Source organism: Saccostrea echinata, unplaced genomic scaffold (genome assembly GCF_033153115.1).
Source record: "Saccostrea echinata isolate AGI-Se365-2 ecotype Australia unplaced genomic scaffold, CSIRO_AGI_Sech_v1 ptg000047l, whole genome shotgun sequence".
NCBI classification, from domain to species: Eukaryota; Metazoa; Mollusca; class Bivalvia; order Ostreida; family Ostreidae; genus Saccostrea; species Saccostrea echinata.
The window spans coordinates 15,691,108-15,711,969 of record NW_026889796.1 but is presented as its reverse complement, the minus strand read 5'-3'; the positions used below and the strand labels follow the sequence as shown (position 1 = coordinate 15,711,969).

The window sequence follows — 20,862 nt, the reverse complement described above, 5'->3', positions numbered from 1 at the left end:
AACACTGTAGTTAATTGTGGTTAATTTCAGTGATCTGTTGTTAGAAATTCCTCGAATAACATCACTAGGATAATATTTGTTGGTTTGAATTTTTCTACATTCATTCCATTTTTGAGCAACATGAAAAATAATATATTTTTTAATAGTACATGTGAATTTGTTCTATTATAGGCACTAATTTTGCATATAGTAAGAAATACCATTTTATTATTTCTAAAATACTTGGGCAAGTCATTAGAGTATTATTTTCGCCTTTAGCATCAGCTATATCAGATTTTATGACTGTTTCCTAAAAACTTCTTAAATAGCTGACAGCAATACACGTGGGTATAGCATTGTTCCTTGTTCTTAATTTCCCAAGATAATTCCATTAGCAAAGATAATTGTGATTCAAATGATTTAACAATATTTTAATCTGATACAAACTTAACCTTTCTTTCTATATATTTATATATATATATAGATCAAATCAAATCACAGTAAAGAAAATATCCCAATGTCATCTATGTCTTTGCATTTGTCGGAAAGTACCGAAGTATATATAATATATAAGAAATGAATGCAACAATAACCTGAAATTTTTTATCGCCAATTAATAATCTCCTACAGGTGAAACCGAAGGGTACAATAAGTTTCTTTTGTCTGTCCGTCTGTCTGTCCAACCTGTTTTTTTTTCGCACTTTTTTCTTACATGCTTGTTGATATTGAGCTGACTTTGGTTTATGAGTCTACCTTGATGAGTTACAGATCATGTTTCCATTTCGTTCCACTTCAATGATTTTGACGGAATTACGTCCTTTTTAATACAGTACTCTCGGACTGCTTGTTTTAATTATTTTCTATTATTTATCAGAAATTTAAACGATTTTGTCTCAAATTAGATAACAAAATGATAGTAAAGGTAATAAAAAATATATCAATTCAAGCGTTTTCACTAAAAGATTGAAATGAATGTATATATATTCGACCTCATGGGTTTTTAAATACCCATGTACTTGAATTATGTATTACATATTTATTGAGTTCATTACAATCATGCATTTTTTTTAAATTCAGATTTTCATTCCTAAATCATTTTCAAACATGACAATGAAATGCTTGGTTTTGCATCTGTTATTAAGTTATTATTTATTACACAACTACGTGTACACTTAAATATAAATGTGTGTGTATAATATAAAAGACAAAGGGGTTTAGGTGATAAAGTTAGGTAGAGAGACAACATAAATGTGTAGCTACTGGGTGTCCATCGGGACATCCGCTTCTTGACCAGTTTGTTGTTCAGTAGCACTGTTGATTTCGTGTTCATTTTCACAATCGTCCTGACATGAATCTGTAAAGTCATTTTCAATTTTAATGTCATTTTCAACTATTTTTTCGACTTTAATGTTGTCACAGCACATGTATGTTTCTCGACATTTGTCATCGGATGATGGTGAGGAATGGTTGTCTTCACGTTTAATGACGATGGAACAAGGTGAGTTGCTTGGATTGTCGGCCATCTGTTTACTCATCGAAACGGTCTTTTGCACGTGAGCGCATTTCTCCACACTTAGTTTGTGTTCTGCGGCCTCGGCGTTCGAAATGTTCTCCTGTTTTTTCCATTTAGTCCGACGATTCTGGAACCATATCTTAACCTGAAAAATAACAATGTGTAAACAAAATCTGTGTCCATTGATAAATTTAGCAGAAGTCTTTGAGTCTTACCAAGTAAGCGTTTATTCAACAACCGTTTACTGTCAAAAATGTGTCTGCAATAAGTGGCATGGTGATAACAAAAGCAGACTCGTTATCAGGAAAAAATGGACAGTTAATTGGTATCACGTGTAAAACTGTAATAGATATGCCCAGTATGTTCCAGACTGTAGGATTTAAATTGAAACTAACACATATCTCTCTACCTTGTTTGCTTCTGCAGCTCCCCACAGCTAATGCTACCATAGGATAATTGGTTAATTGTTTTGCCAGTTATCCACTCATAGTAATAACAATTACTTAATGCATTTATTGCCTGTAATTATTCTATGGACCCTCTTGGAAGAGGCGCATTACTGTTTAGATATGTTTTCCTTACATCAACCCTCTTTTCTATTCTGTCTTGCTCAAAGTAAGCACAACATATAAAAGTGTCTTTTAAGAGCAGATAGATTTGAAGTGCATGGGTTTTGCATCAATAGAATTCAATTATATAAAACAAATTCCCATTAAATCATATTTAAAAATCTTATGGAAGTAAGTAACTATTTTCTTTCGTCATTTCTATAATGAAAGTAGATTCTTTCTTATAAATTTAAATAAATTGTTCAGTAAGTTTCAGATATTCAAGATATTTTATGGTGAATACGTGTATAATTGCACATACCCTGTAAAATTACACTTGATGGGGAATAAACTTGCGCTTAACAACCTTTGACCTAGAAATGTGACGATCATTAAATGATACTATTGTTTTGCTGGAATAGCTGAATAAAAAAAAATGTTTTTTCAGAAATGCATTCTAAGCTCTAACAAACGATTGCAAAATAATTTATGAACTATTAAAAAATCATTACCTAAAATGGGTATAAAAATTCTAGAATAATACAAGTTATGCTGACAAACTAAGAAATGTGTGTGAACGCAATTTGGGGTGTGGGGTGTGTGGGTGTGGGAGTGTTTAAATGCTTTACCTGCGTTTCTGTGACATTGAGCAATGTCGCCATTTCAGCTCTTTCTGCCGATGACAAATACTTTTTCTGTTCAAACTGCTTTTCTAATTCAAATATTTGGCGCCCAGTGAAAGTTGTTCGCGCTTTTTTCTTCTTTGTCGGCTGCTCCGTAGATTCGCTGTCATCTGTTTTCTTCCTTTTCTCCACGTCGACGGACTCATTAGTGACTAGGAAAGATGAAAAAAATTGAATATTTATATTTTAATTATATTTATTAAACAATATTTTTATAGATCATGGCTTTTTGCCATGAACCGAATTTTTTTTAAAAATCTTAAATATCGTGAAATTGAAAAATAAAACTTTGAAATGCGTATAAATATTCGAAGACACACACATGCAAAATGAAGAAAGAATGGAAAAAAATGTATTAGAGGATCTCATATATATATATATATATATATATATATATATATATATATATATATATATATATATATACTGTACTTATCTATCTAATATTTTATTTATTGTAACATGAAATGAAATGAACAGCAGGAATTAATGACTATAAATTTTCTCTCAACAAATATTTATAATACTTATTAAATCTAAATATTGACAAAAAATATCATATTAATAAGAATTTATAATACATGCATATTTAGAATTTTGCTTGATATTTTTTTTTTTACAGTGATTAAGAAATCTATAAATAGGTGACCATCAAGAGATTTTTTGAAGTTAAATAAGAAATGTCGTTATCTTATATACATGTAATGCCACCAAATGAAATTTTAAAAAAAATAAAAATAAAATAAGTTTTGATTATTTTAGATGTGTATTTCAGTGTCCATGATTAATTACAAAACATTTTATAGGATACACCTGCATTTTAGAGTATATATTTATTGTTCATTCACTAATCAAGGTCCCTCAGGGGGCATTTACAATTAAAACAGTATGATTAAAATTTAAGTTTATTATACAATATAAATCATTTCTACAATGGAGTTATACATGGAAGATGTACAAAACCACATTTAAGAGTACATATAGTTATAGAATATACGAAATCGCAATACATGTATTATTTCATATTTGTATTGCAAAGTATACATACATTGTATATGCAATATGTTCTTTTTACAACTTTAACTGTCATGACATTCCCTAAGATAAATTTGTGTACCTTCTAAAACATATAACATTTTAAGGTTATCATTATTTTTTCTAGAATCAAATACAATCGGTATAAATTCACGTTTACAAATAATTTCTAATTTATTAATAATTTGGTTTAAAAACACGTGCTTTGACGGCAAAAGAATGCTTTAATGATCTTCCTAGATTTTTTGCCCATCATTAAAGTTGTACCAGTGCATTTAAATGGGAAAAAATCTACAAAACTGAAATGTCAATGGGTCCGATTGCATACTCAATATATAACGTTACACATCTTCACAACAATCAAACCAATAAAGAAGAAAATATTTGTACTAATATAAGAAAATACAATCTTGTGGTGACATTAACATGTGGTCTAATACACCATTTAAGAATAGGAGGCTCAATATTAACTTTCTGTTATAGTTTTCGATTGTTTCCAGATGCAAATGCTGTCAGCCGCTCATCACGAAAAACCAGCAGGCGCTAAATCCTAATCACTGATTAGTTATCCCAATAGAATAGAGATTTCTGATTGCCCTGGATCGATTTTCTACTAATTTCGATAAACATAAGTGACGGGGGGTCAAGAATTAATTTTATGACCAAGCGATTAGAATGCGTGGCTAATTATGACATCTTCAGAGATTGGGATCGACATGCATTAAATACCGAGCGTGGTGACTTTGACATGCGGCAGGGAGACAGTTACTGTCCCTTAACGATGCCAAATATAGGTACATGAGTGGTTCATATTTAATTTGAACAAGACCATTGAGGTGATGGTGACTTTAATTGTCATATAACGATATCATTATATAGGTAAATATTAATCTACTTTTCTTATTATGCGTTATGTATGGAATGTCACTGTGAAAAAATGCAAATCTCTTTGCACTCTTGTTAACCGATTTACAATTTCTCCGTAGTGTATGAATTTAAAAAAAGGAAATTGTTATTCCTACTTATTACTTGACATAAAATGTTCAAAAAAAAAAAATTACTCGGATAAGGTTGGCAGACATTTTTTGACGATTTATTTTTCGATTTACAAGGTTAGAGAATTAAAAATATTTAAATAAAATTGGAGTAGCTTTTATCTTTGATAAGTTATTTTTATTTATTCCGTTTTATTTCTACAAAGTAATAAATTATTAATTTGTTTTCTTAATGTTAATATATAAAATATACAAACATTTAAGTATTCTTCTTTTTTAAAATTAAAAAAAACACCACTTCATTTATTGCCAAAGTGCTTGTGAAAAGCAATTGTTGGATGCCATTGTGAAAAAATACATTCTCGATATATTTTTATTAATTTTATAATGCAAAATTTGATTAGTTTTTGGCAAGAAATATATATATGTAAAACATTAAGTTATGTAAAAAAAAAAAAAAAAAAAAAAAAAAAAAAAAGAGCAATTTTATAGCTGATATATTTGTAAATAATTTGAATTCTTGTTGGTTCTTATCAATTGGTTTTTAAAAAGCTTAAAAATTGAAAGTTTTTGTATTTTTAACTTAATTTGTCAATACTAATTAACCAGAAGATTGAGATAAGTCTACAATTATTACTTTCAGAAATTCACTGCATTACGTGCCCACTTAAATAAGTCGGCTCTTGGGAAAGCTAAAAACGTTTAATTTATAGCTCTTTTATAGACGACATTTTTACAAAGCCTCATCAAACGAGCGAAAATTGATACATCGGAATGCTTAATAAAACGTTTTAGTTTTTTAATGAAATCGTGCGACTTTTGTAAATGAGATACAGGAGTGTTACTGGCCTTGAGGGACCGAGGAAATCCTTACTTGTTACAGGAGATCCGCTCTTCAATTGATTGTCGTTTTCTTTTAGTCCACTCAGACACCCACCACACTTGCAGTCGTCCTTGAATCCCTCTTCTGTCGTATAATTGCTACTCCTAAGGGTTTCCTCTCGACTGTTCGGCAAATTGTCGCTGTCTTTATTAATTTTTTTGGCTTCAGTGTTTTTGCTTTGCTCTGATAATCCGAGAATGTGCGAAATGAAGAAAGGCGTTGGTTGCTTCGGGGGTGGATTGTAGATGTGGGGGTGCCAGGTCCGCTGGGTGGTGATGAAATGTACATCCCTGGAGTGGCATGGGGACAAGAAAGCTCCTGGATTTACTCGACACTCCATCGCTGTTTGAACTCTTTCGCAGCTGCTGATTCTTCTTAGACAGAAATCGAAGTTAATTTAAAAGTAATTCCCAAAGTGAAAATAAGGAAGGTTAAAAGAGAAAACCCAGTAAGCCTTCTGTTTTAAAATTTATGGCTATTAAAATTACATCACGGGAGCAGCAGATTAAATGTACGAGGACATATTGTTTTCAAAGCAAAGCGATTTTTTCTTCAAGTGTAAAGCCTTTCTGTTATTGGCAGACAGTCCTCGTTCAATTAAGTAGCAAATGATTTGTCTAAGCACTTACAGCCACGCTCTCATATCGACATCGGTAACGAGAGAAATTAAAGCCACTAAGTCCTCGTTGATATAAATCTATTAGCCAGTTAATGAGGCCAGAGTAAGCGATCCAGTCGGAGGAGGGACCTATACCATCAATCACTTGTCATTCCCTACTGAAGAGTTCCACCTTCGAAATTCACCATATACCCGAATCTCTCCTGACGAGGAAAAACAAGGTTTTCAAACATCGTATCACAGCTTTCTACTGATATTTTGGATTAAAAAGAACAAATTTTCCGCTATGAAGAAGTAATTCAGCATGTCATTGCTGTTATAATAAATTGTCATAAAGGAAAACTGATAAGAAAATATTTGTTTGCCGAGGTGTCGGGGGCATTACTGCAAACGTCTACCTGTTTTTGAATTGAAGGCGTTATCAGTGTTGCCTGCCTAATCCCAGGGTCTGTTCCGAGCAATAAAAGTTATATTACATTACTTATTCAGGATAGAGTTTCTCCATTAATATATTCCTATCCGTTCAAACTCTCTCTGCACGTGTCCAATCTAGAAGCCAAAAAATTTCAGAAGAGCTTGTGAGTCAAAAATTTTCTATTCTTTTTAAGAACACAAAAGCGAAATGCTGATTTTGCTGAAACGGTTAAAAAGACAATGATTCTAAAAGTTGATCTCTGTGTTCTACAAGTACATATAAATGTTAAAAATATTATAGAGTGTGTGGTTGGTGTTTCGTGAAAAAATTACGTGTAGTATAAAAAGTAATAAAAAAATCTAATTAAAAAACCCAAGTTTTTGAAATATATTACATAAAAGTAACAAATTACAATACACGCAATCGGAAGGACTACACTATTCCTAAATGTAGACTCGAAATATTTACGAAAGCTTTTGTTCTTGATTCAGTAGATCAATGGAACAATCTAAATTTTATCACATAATATATACATTTTAAAAAAAAAACCTCAAAACCCAGGGCCCCCTCCTCATTTTTGTCATGCAAACTTAACCAAGACGCAACTGTATTTTGTATTACCTCATGTTGAACCATTAAGTGGTCTTACAGAATAAAAAAAAATGAACTTGGATTATGACCTGTTTAGCAGAAACATTATCGAGGGTCCTAATTGTTCATGTGGTAAACAAAAAAAAACCTCTTATCATTTGTTCTTTGTTTGTATCAATTACCAACATGCTAGGAAGGAACTATTTAGAAACCTTTTATGCCTTACTAAATTAATTGATTATCACCTACAATGTACGTCTTTGGGAGACGAAACCCAAATTGTTGAAATCAGTCAGTATATTTTTCAATCCGTACAATATTTATTAGAGATTCTGGTAGTTTTATTTAAAACCAGAACTCAAGTAAGTTAACTTTTTAAAGAATTATTTAATGAATGGATGTATAAAACAGACATATTTGTACATCAAAGTTTTTCTATAGATATTGACAGTTGTAACAATTTCAGGTAAGAACAACGTTAAGTTGTTAGACCTTGGTTTCGAAGCTTTTGTATTGTTTATTGTTTTGAACATTTTTTAAATGAATCAAAAGGATTGGAAATAAATTTTAACAACTTACTGGTTCCCCTTCTTGAATATTACAATGTGTCTTGCAAAATAATTCATAGAACTGTGAAATTTTACAAATAAAATAAGTGAAAATTCTGTTCAATAACATAGCAATCTAAGATCTACAGGTTTCATCAATAAATTTATGGACAGCAGCAAAAATAGTTATTTATTTGTAATTTTGTTTAATTTGTGTAAAAAGAAACCTTTGTATAATATATATACAATAAAATAAGTTAAAAACAAAAACAATCCGCTTGACTGGCAGATATAACATTGATATAGCTATGAAAATTTAACCGGTTAAAAATTTTTACATAAATTTCTTCTACACGTACAAAAACGACTTTCACAACCCTTCCACCCGTACACCTTATCTTGAAAGCATTAATTTCTCCAACGAGAAGAATATATATATATAGATTTCATGAATTCATAGAAAATAATTTGAATTGTCTCTTAGCTTGAAGAAAACCCATAATAGTTGTATTACAGGCGCGTAATATTGACATCGTAGTCACATATTAACTCTACGCTGAGGCGTTTACGGCTAAAAACAGCTCTTGATAAATGTAGCAAAATATTTATGAGAAAACAAAACCGGGAAATTGAACATTTGTTATTAACAATTAATAAAATCGCTCTTGAGTTATTGCAAACCATCACTGTGAAATTGCGGAATCAGAGCTTAGACGAAAACCAGCAATAGAAATATTACTTTGTGCTCCATCATACCCCAAACAATTACAAGATTGCCGTATCGAGACATGACAGTTATGAGCATTTAAGGAGTATTTCTCCGCGTGTTATTGGGCCTACCCCGACAATAAACGTTTTCCGTTTCACGTTCTTGTTGGCAGCTTATAGATATGATATTGGATAATGGCAAGAATCAGCAATGACGGTTTATGAGGGTACGTCGCTGTAACCATGTGTTTTCCATTCGCTTTCTTCATTGCATGAGGATTCTGCAGTTTTCACGCAGCCGAAGAAATCAAATGTGATCTTTATCGTTCAAGAGCGTTTACTGTGGCTTATAAATACCACCAACGTTCTAACATAGTGACAAGGACGTCACCAGCGGAATGTGTGTATCGACATCTTTTGTTTTTGATTAATAAACTATATCTGTTTCTTCCGATTTAATAGACAAATATTTGCTCCAAACGATTTATCCGTATCAGTAAACAGCAATATGAAGAAGGATGAGTAATTTCCTTTTAAGTATTCTAATACTCTGATATTGACGAAAGCAATCTTAACACTTTAGATGACGTCTCCTTTTGATTTAGCGCGTTCACTAGACGGGTGGATGTATCACTAGTTCACACAACCGTTCGAAAATACATGCGTTATTATGTTTCGGAATTTAAATTAAAAAGAATATGTATTTACATTAAATATAATAAGTCTAAAGAAGAAACACTGAATTAACATAAATGTACATATGAATAGCTGCCGTCCGTGGTCCTGCAACTGAGCATTAAATCTTATTGTATTATTCTGATAGTGGTACTGATTCGAAAAAAATGCTCCATTGTTGAAGAAATAATTCATTGAACTCGATATTGTACGTATCAGAAAAGAGATTGTATAAACCAAAAGGAGTTTAATATCCCTACAGGTTAATCATGATTTAAAATTATAAGCATAAACATAGACTTTTTCCGAAAAAAATTAAAGACTGAAATAAATTTTCTGTCATTTTGTTTCCTTCATTTTATTAATGTTAAGATATTTTTGCACCATAATGTTTAAAAATTAAACCGGCCAATTTTTTTGAAAAAAAAATCCCATTTTTGAAATGACGTCACCAAGAAAGGAATGGTGGCACCATATGATCTTTGGATGCTTGACATACTTCTCTAAAGAAAATAGGTGATGTTCGTTTAATTTTATATTTATTGAACACGTCATCATACATTCAGTTATATCAAACAAAAAAGAGGGTGTTGCAGTTCTTTTGTTATTTTCCCTAAAGCTGTAGCAGTTTAAAAGAAAAATTTTAAGTCACAGAAAACGGTCTAAATTTTTTTCAGATACAACAGTATATACAGCACAATGTAGAACAATATTTGCAAAATGCATATCGACTACCAATTTGCCATTAAAAGAAGTGTAAATTAGTCACATAGCAAAATAAGTCAAGTTTTCTGTTTTTCAAATAGGGAATCCCCATTGTTTTTGAAAAAATGCCTCCTTGAAACAGAATGAATTTGATATACGCATAAAGAGACAGGATTTTTCTTCAAAACTGCCATTTCCGATTTTTGTTTCAAAGAGGCATAATTTTGAAAATCACAAAAATTGAAGAAAAATTATTATCCACCCGAAATGCAAAATGTGTACATAAAATAGCACACCATACTTCAGTGTCGGAGCTGGTCTAGTGGTAAAGCGTGTGGACTCAATGCGAAGATTCTTTTTACCTGAGAATGGGTTCGAATCCTGGAATGGCTGGTACATGTATAAACATTTTTTTTTCTTATACATGTACACTATAATGGAAGAACAATGTAACAACTCTCTTGAGAGAGAAAGAGAGAGGGAGAGAAAGTTAATGGGTAATATTTTAAATGCATGCAAAATTAAATTGTTTTCCTTGATATTGTGATCTAAAACTAGTAAGACATACATTTAATGTTATTATTTAGTGGCAATGTCTTAAAAAATAAAGTACTATCATTTAAAATAATTTAATTTATTCATACTCATTTCGTTTCATTATTGTTCTGTTAATTAGTGGTTCAGATTTGACTTGAAACAACTAAATTGAAATGACTCAATGGAATTTCTTGGATATTGCATCAATAGCGTAATTATTAGACACATTTTTATATATTGAAAAATATCAACGCACGCTTTTTACAGTACATCTTTCAAAATTATGTGCGAGGTGTACTTGCCATTAATTGTGCTTTTTATCGTTCTAACTTTTCTCGTGCAATATTGCGACAGTGACCATAGATGTGAAAAAAGTTTACAGGTCGCCAGTCTATGTTAGGAAAAACTATGCATGATAACATAAAATGTGAAATGTTTTTTTATAACAAGCTGGACATACCCGCTGTATAAATAAAGTCATCTACGTAGCATTATCTATATTTAGAGATAACTCTTCATGCGTCGTGGGCATTTAAATGTCCTTCTCGATTTAGGGAATAATCACGAGTTTCTGCAACACCCTCTTTATTTATACATTTAAGCATTGAATTAATATTTTTGAGATATAGATATAGTCTCATAACTGCAATGGTGTGCGCAAACAAATTGAGTAATGCGCGTCAGCGAGTTATGAAACCGGTGCAGTTGTTTTGTTCACAATCATAGCCTATGATGTCTTGGTAAATTTTTGTTTCTACCACTTTCAACTTCTAAAGTATGGTCACTTACTCTGAATTTTAAAATAAACGGCCTGGTTTTAATTTTTTTCTTATAATAGGTATATTTTCTTCTTAAGATTCCTTATAAAGCTATTTTGAGCTACCTTTTATGGACTGTTTCAAAACAGAAGTTATCTTCCAGAGGCAGAATATTGTGTTATTCTGAATGTTTCACTGATTTCAATAATGTAAAATAATAATTAAAGTAAAATGATAATAAAACTTAATACAGGGCTGATAAAAACTTTTAAAAAAGTTTACGTGATAAATTAACAGGAATAAAACCTAATGATTAGTACAAATAATACTTTTAGACCTTTTTTTGATAATTTTTGGATAGCTTCGTTTGTTTTGTTTTGTTTTTGTTTGTTTTGAAATCGTTCATTTATAGTTAATAACATTGCCCCAAGTTATATTCTTGATTTCATGTGATAAAATATTTCCGAGAAATTATCTATAGCCAGGAATAGGTCAGTATGAAAACTTATGTGTTGTGCATACATGTACATGTATATTTGTCTTTTTTCCGTAATACTGTTAGAGAATAAATGTACTGACTTCTATGTAGACTCAACATGAATTTCGAAGTGACAATTTGTTAACCCAGTAACTTGTCATTCAAGTGCTATATTATTTAAATGATTTTTTGGTCAACAGTTGGAGGATAACTATCGTAAATCAGTTTACATGTTGCATGCATAAATGAATACCAGTACATAGTAGAAGAACTCAAATTTTTCTAAATGAAACTAAAAATTATAATTGTGTAAAACAGAATCAATATTAAATACTCTACTCTGATCAGAATAGCAGTGCCAAGTTATTGCGTATAATCTAAGGGGGAAAAAAGTTGAAAGTCCACTATTTACAATGATATTTAATGTTTACGGTGTTCAAACTTTGATATATGTTTTCTACACAATTAACAATACGTTGTTCAAAAAATTTGATTAAAGAAGATAATATTCCATATCAAATTCCACATACATGTATATAAAAATCTTCATTTGCTATAAACCAGAGACTATAGTCTCATCAACAAGATACTTTGCTTTGCATAACTCAGTACTCAAAACCAGCGGAAATTATATGGAACCTTAGCTTAAACGGCGCTCGTTTATCGTTACTGGGCCTAAGTATAAGTTTGTTTGACATGTAAGTATAGGTTATCATTATCCGCCCGGGTCCGGAGACTGGCGAATTGATTCCACTAGTAACAATTAGCCTGCCTCTTTAATAAAGAGGATATGTTCAGAGAAGCGAGGCTTTGAACATGAAGAGAGATTTTTAATGTTTCTTAAAGATCAAAGTAGGATGACATTTACATGAAATGCAGGTTAAATATGCAATGTCATATCACAATCAACTGGTCTTTCTCTTATCTTCTTTTCAACTAAAAGAGTAACTTTTAAATTGAAGAAAAATAAGTATCAATCAAAGTAATTGCAAGTTATGTCTCGTGTCTATTACGTGTAATTGTGTACGAAAAAAATTTCTGTATTCTTGTTCAATGAAGTTAGTAATGGTTTTTGAACTTTGCTTTTATATTTTGTATCACAATTTAATTGAATTAATTTCTCCCAAATAAGTAAAGAAACAGCGTACAACAATATGGGACTGTTGATCATTCTATTTTTCTATTATAGTGATGACCATGTCGATATTCTTCAGCATCACAAATAGATACCTATATGGATACTGTAAGAAATGGTCGTATATTGGCTAACGTTTTTCGTACCAATTGTTAGGCCTTTGTTTTTATACTTAAATTCCGTCTACCTGATCAATACTTAGGGCTCACGGCGGGTGTGACCGGTCGACGGATGCTTACTCCTCCTAGGCACCTGATCCCACCTCTGGAATTTCCAGGGGGTCTGTGTTTTATGCCCTGTTTATAGATTGGTATTGTTTGTGGATTTCTTTGAGATCGATCACTATCGCCACCTTTTTTAATGATATCTGTACATTTTAAAATGTAACTTATGAAGACTTCGTAATATCGTAATTCTATTTTAATTAAGTAACATGTTGTCTACGAATATTGTATTGTATTTGATTTATCAACATTTTTGTATTGTTTATTTTCAAGTATCAAGACGGGAAATGTTTTTTCTTTGCTTTTATGAAAACAAATAATATGAAATGGTATTTCAGTCATACTAATGCAAATAGCTCAAAACACTGCTTGATATCAATTATAGAAAATAAACGTGTAGAAATGCAACAGTGACGCCATATTGTCAATTAAGTAATCATTATCCATCAATTAATTATCTAAATGAACAACTTAAAGCTGTTACGTATTCAATTATTAATCAGCCTTTACTTTATTGTTCAAAAAGAGTCTTTACTGGTAATTAAGAGCACACTCAAGCATCGCTTTTTAGTGGTTGATGCAGGAAGATATTGCATGCGCCAAATGATGCGCAGCGGTTTTTGTCATTATGCCGTTCTTGGAAGGCTCCTCGGGCATAGATTCATTTCAGTATCCGTGAGAAAATCTCCATTTTTTAGGCGGCAGAATTATTTCATTAACTGATTCACTCTCATTTCGAACGATTACAAATCTTCTATCGTCAAATGCTTACAGCTATTAGCTTTACTCAGCGACGACGCGAATGATACCAACAATTTCTGCAGAAATCAATTAAGAAAATGATTTCTTTGTTATCATGCTTTCTATTTCTCCAGGAACAAAGTTATCATATGAAAGAGAGTGGACTACTTAGTGACACCATCGAGAAATATTGATTATCTTACAGGACGTTAAAATAATATGTCGTGTTCTGGAATAGGCTCCAATATGATAAACACCAAAACCAATTCCTTACAAAGAATGGCGACTTGGATTGATTTTATCCGAATAAATTGATGTTAATTGTTCCTTAAAGAATATATTCGACATTTAACTCATGTTCAATAAAAAGCATTGAAATATCTCGTATAGACACTTTTCAATCATTTGTTATGTTTCTGATGTGGAAATATTTTTTTTTTATACAAATTTATATTGTACTTTTATAACAGATTTAATCATTGTACTTTCTTCCTTATTGTAACTATACTGTAACATTATCATAGCACAAACTTGCATGATATTCTATTGTGAGTCCGAAACGTTTTAATATTTTCTTGCTCTAATTTCTTTTTGTTTAAAGAATAAAAGCAACTGACATGGTAGGAAAAACAGTGAAACAAAAAGATTTCGATGAAAGTACTCAAGAACATGTAGTGCAAAAGTGTACTATAGAAACTGATTTTATGCTTTCTCTACAGGTATGTATTGTTTATAGATTTTTTGACTTCGATCACAGTTCGTTATCTTTACCTTTTCCATGTACTATAGTAAATTAAAAGTGTATAAACTACAGAACTGTTTAAAACACATTAATTATGTGTCCATCATAAAAGTCGTTTTCACAAAGATTTGAATTCATTTTCTCTGTCTCTTTTATTATAAGCTTTAGGTTTTCTTTTAAATCAATTTAATTAGTTTCAATTTAGCTAAATTTTGATTTTTTTTAAACCAAGGCACAGAAGTGGTGTGGTGTTAATGAAGCTAAAACGATAAATATTCAGGTGTACAGTTAATCTGAGAAATCCAGTTCCTATATTTTGAACTTTTTTGTTTACTGGCATTTTTATTAAATTAAATCAGAATTTTGCACACATTTTCATTTAGTACATATTCTCTGCTTTTATGGGCATGTATTTTACTTTTAGGCAACTTCAATGAAAGCATATTGTCAAAAGCGATGAACAATGATCTCTACGATTGCAAGATACATGAATATTCAAAACAACTACCGAAGGTTTGAATTAGGGATGACACCAAGTATTCGAGCACTCGACTATCGTTCGGTCATACCGACCATCAACTAAATATTTTTGCACGGTTATTCGTAAAAATGTGCTACTTTACAGAAATCTTAAATTCGAAGTAATAAAATTGGAATAACCTTTCTAATTCCTAAATGCATCAGTGTTTTTTTTCTTTATTTTTCTTAATAATCTCGGATAAGGGTAAGGCTTAAAACCGTTCTTAGTTCATTGCTCTCAGTAAGGAAATATACCTACAAAATCTGCAGTCAGGGCGAATTTTAAGAGGTAAAAGACTGAAAAAATGAAAATAGCGTGAAGCTGAAAAGGTGTTTTGTGTCTTTATTACCATCAAACTTATTATATTATAATTTTAAATGAATAAAGACCGACATCCGTCAAATTCGTTGAAATATGCAATTGAAACTTTTCTCGTAAGTTCCCTGCAAATAAGCATAGACCAGAGCCCCCCCCCCCTCCCCCCAAAAAAACGATGCTGCTACAAACATGATCGTAATAGATTTTCTACCTCCTTGTGCACAAAATGGAAAGGACTTTAAAGATTTGGATTCTGGCTCTAAATAAGCCATCCATACAACAGCTGTAATTTTCTGGACCATATATTTAGTCAAATTTGAGCTTGGAGAAACTAGATTCCTCAGTGAACAATATCATGGAAAATAGAAAAATGAGCTTCACAAATAAATCTGTCTTTTACTGGTATTTACAGTGTTACTTTGACATGTATAAATATATTTAGCTTGATATTGAACTTTCTCCTCATAACCTCTGATGCTTCCATAATCCCGTGTTCTTGCCCTGTAGTAAATACGAAAATTACAATTGTAATTTTTAGCTCACTTCAACAAAGTTGGGGGAGTTTATGTAATAAACTTGGGTCGGTGTCGGCGTCCCAGGTTAAAGTTTTTGGAGCAGATTTCTTTTCAAGTACTTCTATGGCCTATATGAATAAAAAATGCATGGACGATGCTTTTAATATATTTCGTTGTACCAGTCAAGGTTTCAGATGCTAAAGAATGACCAGGTTAAAGTTTATGGAGCATGTTAAAGTTTTTGGAATACATGTAGGTTGAAGTTTTTGGAACAGGTTAAAGTTTTTGGAGCAGGTTCATTCTGAAATAACTATTAGCCTTATGTTGACCAGACTTTCATGGATGATAAATCTAAGGATGCACACTACTGGACTTGCTTGGGATGCTGGATCTGATCTTCATTTTCGGGATGAGTGACCAGGTTAAAGTTCTTGGAGCAGCTTCATTATAAGTTAACTATTAGCCCTAAGTTAACCAAACATGTATTGATGATACTTCTAAAGATGCACACTGCTGGACCTGCTTTACAGATTTTCTTTTGCACAGTTTCCTCAAAACTACTTTCAATGATCATAATAGAGTGTATTGAAAAGCCAATACTTTTACGTTAAATTAAAACAAGAGGCCCATGGGCCACATCGCTCACCTGAGTAACTTTGGCCATGCTGTTCTTTACCAGATTTCCCCCCTTTTGATATACCTATTGTGGCCCCGCCCTACCCCCGGGGGTCATGATTTGAACAATCTAGAATCTACACTACCTCAGGATGCTTCCAAATAAGTTTCAGCTTTATTGGTCCAGTGGTTCTTGAAAAGAAGATATTTAAAGATTTTTCTTATATATTTCAATGTTAAACTTGGATTCCCTATTGTGTCCCGCCCTACCCCCGGGTGTCATGATTTGAACAATTTAGAATCTACACTACCCCAGGATGCTTCCATATAAGTTTCAGCTTTTCTGGCCCAGTGGATATAATCTTTAAAAATCTTCTTCTCAAGAACCACTGGGCCAGAAAAGCTGAAACTTATATGGAAGCATCCTGGGGTAGTGTAGAATCTAAATTGTTCAAATCATGACCCCTGGGGGTAGGGCGGGACCACAATAGGGAATCCAAGTTTTACATTGAAATATATAGGAAAAATCTTAAAAAATCTTCTTCTCAAGAACCACTGGGCCAGAAATACTGAAACTTATATGGAAGCATCCTGGGGTAGTGTAGATTCTAAATTGTTCAAATCATGACCCCCGGGGGTAGGGCGGGGCCACAGTAGGGAATCCAAGATTTTCTGGCCCAGTGGGTCTTGAGAAGAAGATTTTTAAAGATTTTTCTTATGTATTTCAATGTAAAACTTGGATTCCTTATTGTGGCCCCGCCATACTCCCGGGGGTCATGATTTTAAGAATTTAGAATCTACATTATCCAGGGATGCTTCCACATAAGTTTCAGCTTTTCTGGCCCAGTGGTTCTTGAGAAGAAGATTTTTTAATGACCCCACCCTATTTTTGTCTTTTCTTGATTATCTCCCCTTGTAAGGGGACTTGGCCCTTTATTTTAACAATTTACACTCCCCTTCACCCAAGGATACTTTGTACCAAGTTTGGTTAAGATTGGCCAAGTGGTTCTTGAGAAGAAGTTGAAAATGTGAAAAGTTTACAGACGGACGGACAGACAGACGGACGGACAACGGGTGATCAGAAAAGCTCACTTGAGCTTTCAGCTCAGGTGAGTTAAAAAATATGAAACTAGAGGTAATGTGAGCACTGAACTCACAAAATGATACCCCCGCTAACATATGAGTATAATGGCAAAATCCATGTTTTGCTATGAGAAACCCCAAATATCTGTCCGATCAGAAAGTGAAATAGTAGGTGCACAGTGGACTAGGTAAAAAGTTCCTGTGAAAGTCTCATTGAATTTTATTAAGTAGTGTAAGAAAAGTTGCGGATAAGAGATGGGTACTCCCAATATTATAGAGAGAATGGCAGTGTCCATGTTTGCTCTGGGATACCCCAAATATGTGTCCTAACGAAACGTAAAAGAAATGCACAATGGCACTATATGTAATAAAGACTTCGTGAAAGCTTCCTTTAATTGCATTCAGTGGTACAAGAAGAATTATGGATAAGGGATGGTTACCCCGAAGTGTAACAGATGGACGGATATCCTCATGTCCATTCATGCATTAGGTCTAGATTATTAGAACGACCAGAATCTTTTATGGAAAGTAAACATAGAAAGTCTTACAGCGACCTGCAAAATTTGGCAATCGCCATATGGAATGCACTTTTTTCTCATCAATTTCTGTGCACCTTGCTTCAAACCTCAAGATAACAATGCCATCAGTTGATGCCCTAAACATTTGCTGTGATTAGCAGACATGCATATATCATCAGACAGGACTCGGGTCAAGAGATAACAAACAAAAGTTCCTTGTTAATTACACACATTTTCTTTCCCCCTATCTAGCCCTAAGCGGGGTAAGAATGTTGATGAATTGCTGGCGAAAATTAAGCTATCGAGTAATAGCTACACTACCTTAATGATCCCACAACACACAAGGCTGCCGATAGCGCAATCAGTGAGTTGCAATTACATGCAGATCATGTGTTTTGGAGAAATGCGATACCGCATCTTATCTTCGCTAATACTCTTTACTGCATGCCAACAATATTGCTGTGCTTGTGAATCAATTTATTGCTTTACATTCCGATTGTAACAAATTATCTGTTTAGTGACCTACGTCAGTGATGGTCAATCAGAAACAGAGAGGCAGACAGGGAATGGTTTGTCCGATTTAGAGACGATATAAGCTCAACAATGATTATCTTATAATTAATTTGAAATTGCTTCGGATGTAAAACCAGTGTTTCTTGAATCAATATGAAAAGTTTGATCGTATTCATTCATTCCGAGATATCACTTTATGAATTGATAAAATATATTGCTAACCTGTATAAGTAATTTTGAAATTGAAACAAAATGTCTTTTCTTTTATCCGGTGACGAAAAACTAAATTTATAAAAGAAAATGACATATTTCACATAATCGCTTTTCCATAAATACTTCAATATTGTACACAATTAAATAATAATAAATAGTTAAATTATTGCCGTATTCTTCTTATGTGTAAAACAAATATTCTAAAGACAAATCAAGAATACATGGTCAGAATTTAGGACAGAGAAAACGTCGTACTTTTTAGACCTCTGCTATAAAAGAGAGGATATCGGAAGAACAAGGTCACATATAACTACTCAGACTTTACAAAATATATGGACAATTAACTTACCACTAAAACATTTGAGTGTTTAACTGTTTTGTACCGAACTAGATATTTCTGTAATCTATTCGAACACTTCATTTCGTTTTTAACGATTAAAATCTCGTGACTTTTTATGGAATCGTGAAATTGTGTAGAACTATCATAAAGATGGCTTAACTCTAGTTTTATAACAAGTAAATTTAGTCTGCGGGAGCTTCTCTCTAAAAATTATAATAAAATGATAATAAAATAACAATACATTTTTTTCTTCAAATTACTAAGTTGGTTATTGCCACTATCCCTAGCCTAGTGACGGTTATTGCAGTGTAAAACTGGCAACTTTTGCAAAAGATTCAGGACTTTTTTCTTCTTTAGAATTTAAGTCAATTAATTACTTCATTATCACTTTGGATAAATGAAGTATAGAAAAATACTACAAGAAAGAATATTACAGAGAACTGTAGACTAATACATGACATGTATATATATATTCAATAATTGGAAACATGGACGACAGTTAACATTTGAGGAATTGCTACACCGTGTCAAAACACAATATAAATATGCCATCTTTAATCAGTGTGTGCAAGTTATTAGTGTAGGCAAACGACTTAACGAATAACATGGCAATTAAAACTTAATTAAGATAACTAACAAACAGGTGTTGCCTTGTTCGTGGTAGGTTAGAGATCCCCTCGCAATGTGATCTAGGTCATTAATTCTGTAATGAACTGTGTAAAACATACACGCTTAAAATTTCATTTACGACCTATCTCGTAAACGTTGCCAAGATATCCTATCTGTTGAATTACGGCATGCTGTTTTTTCTCTCTTAAAGAAAGAAAGTTCGGAAGAGCTTTGATTAAGCTGTTTGAAATTAAGCAATTGCCTAAAAACTGTATTCTTTTTTATACAGAAAGATGTATTTGGAAGAGAGTCAAAAATCATTTGCCAAGGAATAATTTAGACTGTTGATTACAAGCAAGGAAAGACAACTTTCGCTCAAGCATTAGACTGAACATAAATTTAACGCTAATATTTTAGATGCCATAGGAACATTTACGTGTAGCTGAATGAAACAATAAAGTAGTGATCATTGACAGTAATCAAGTTGTATTTAGAAGGCATATCACCTTTCTTTGGTTTTTAAAGTGTACATAAGTAAGCATTAACTTAAAGTGTACATTGGCTCCTAATCAAAAATATTTAGTCGCCAATGCAAATTTTTAGTCGCCAGGCATTTTTTCTTAGGCGCCAATTTAAAAAGTGATATTAGTTAATATATAGAGACTTGTCAATTGCTAACTTTTAAACTTCTTTTCTACTCTTTAAAAAGAATTGAAAATGTTTATAGTTCAGTAATTTGACGATCACCAAGTCAATACGTTCTATTTCCACTATGGAAGAGTTATACTTCTTAGTGCGCTCTTTTGTGAAAAAGTCGGAAAATGAACAAATCTCGCGGGATTTCTGGGACAAACGTAACATGAACAGGTAAACAATATGTTGAATGTCGATGAACAATTCCTAAGAAAATGCAAATGAAATATTTTATTGATGTGGACTTTATATACATCAAGAGTAGGAATGACATCGATAATATGTTGACGGTGCGACCGTTGGGGCGAGCGCATTGTTCACTTCATTTTAAGATCCGCCTCTTCAAACCGCACGAGACATTTGGAACGTCTAGACTTTGACGTCACATGACGTCGTATGTTATCTGCATTTCC

At 32.4% G+C, this 20,862-nt stretch overlaps 1 protein-coding gene across 1 annotated transcript; it reads right to left on the bottom strand.

The window, feature by feature from the left end:
• Positions 1–1,098: 1,098 nt before the first annotated feature.
• On the bottom strand, positions 1,099–6,357 carry LOC133202472 (homeobox protein Nkx-6.3-like). Its single transcript, XM_061338313.1, has 3 exons — positions 5,628–6,357; positions 2,670–2,875; positions 1,099–1,637 (listed from the first exon to the last, which is right to left on the bottom strand). The coding sequence occupies exons 1-3, from the start codon at positions 5,974–5,976 to the stop codon at positions 1,236–1,238; spliced, it is 957 nt and encodes a 318-aa protein (XP_061194297.1). The 5' UTR covers positions 5,977–6,357; the 3' UTR covers positions 1,099–1,235.
• Positions 6,358–20,862: the final 14,505 nt, after the last annotated feature.

Bases quoted from the DNA above. Each gene is read 5' to 3' on its own strand.
- LOC133202472 (XM_061338313.1), bottom strand. From the start codon at position 5,976: ATGGAGTGTCGAGTAAATCCAGGAGCTTTCTTGTCCCCATGCCACTCC. The intron at 2,876-5,627 runs GTAAGGATTTCC...CATCTTTCCTAG, and splicing joins GAGCGGATCTCCTGTAACAA to TCACTAATGAGTCCGTCGAC. The intron at 1,638-2,669 runs GTAAAGCATTTA...GTTATTTTTCAG, and splicing joins TCAATGTCACAGAAACGCAG to GTTAAGATATGGTTCCAGAA.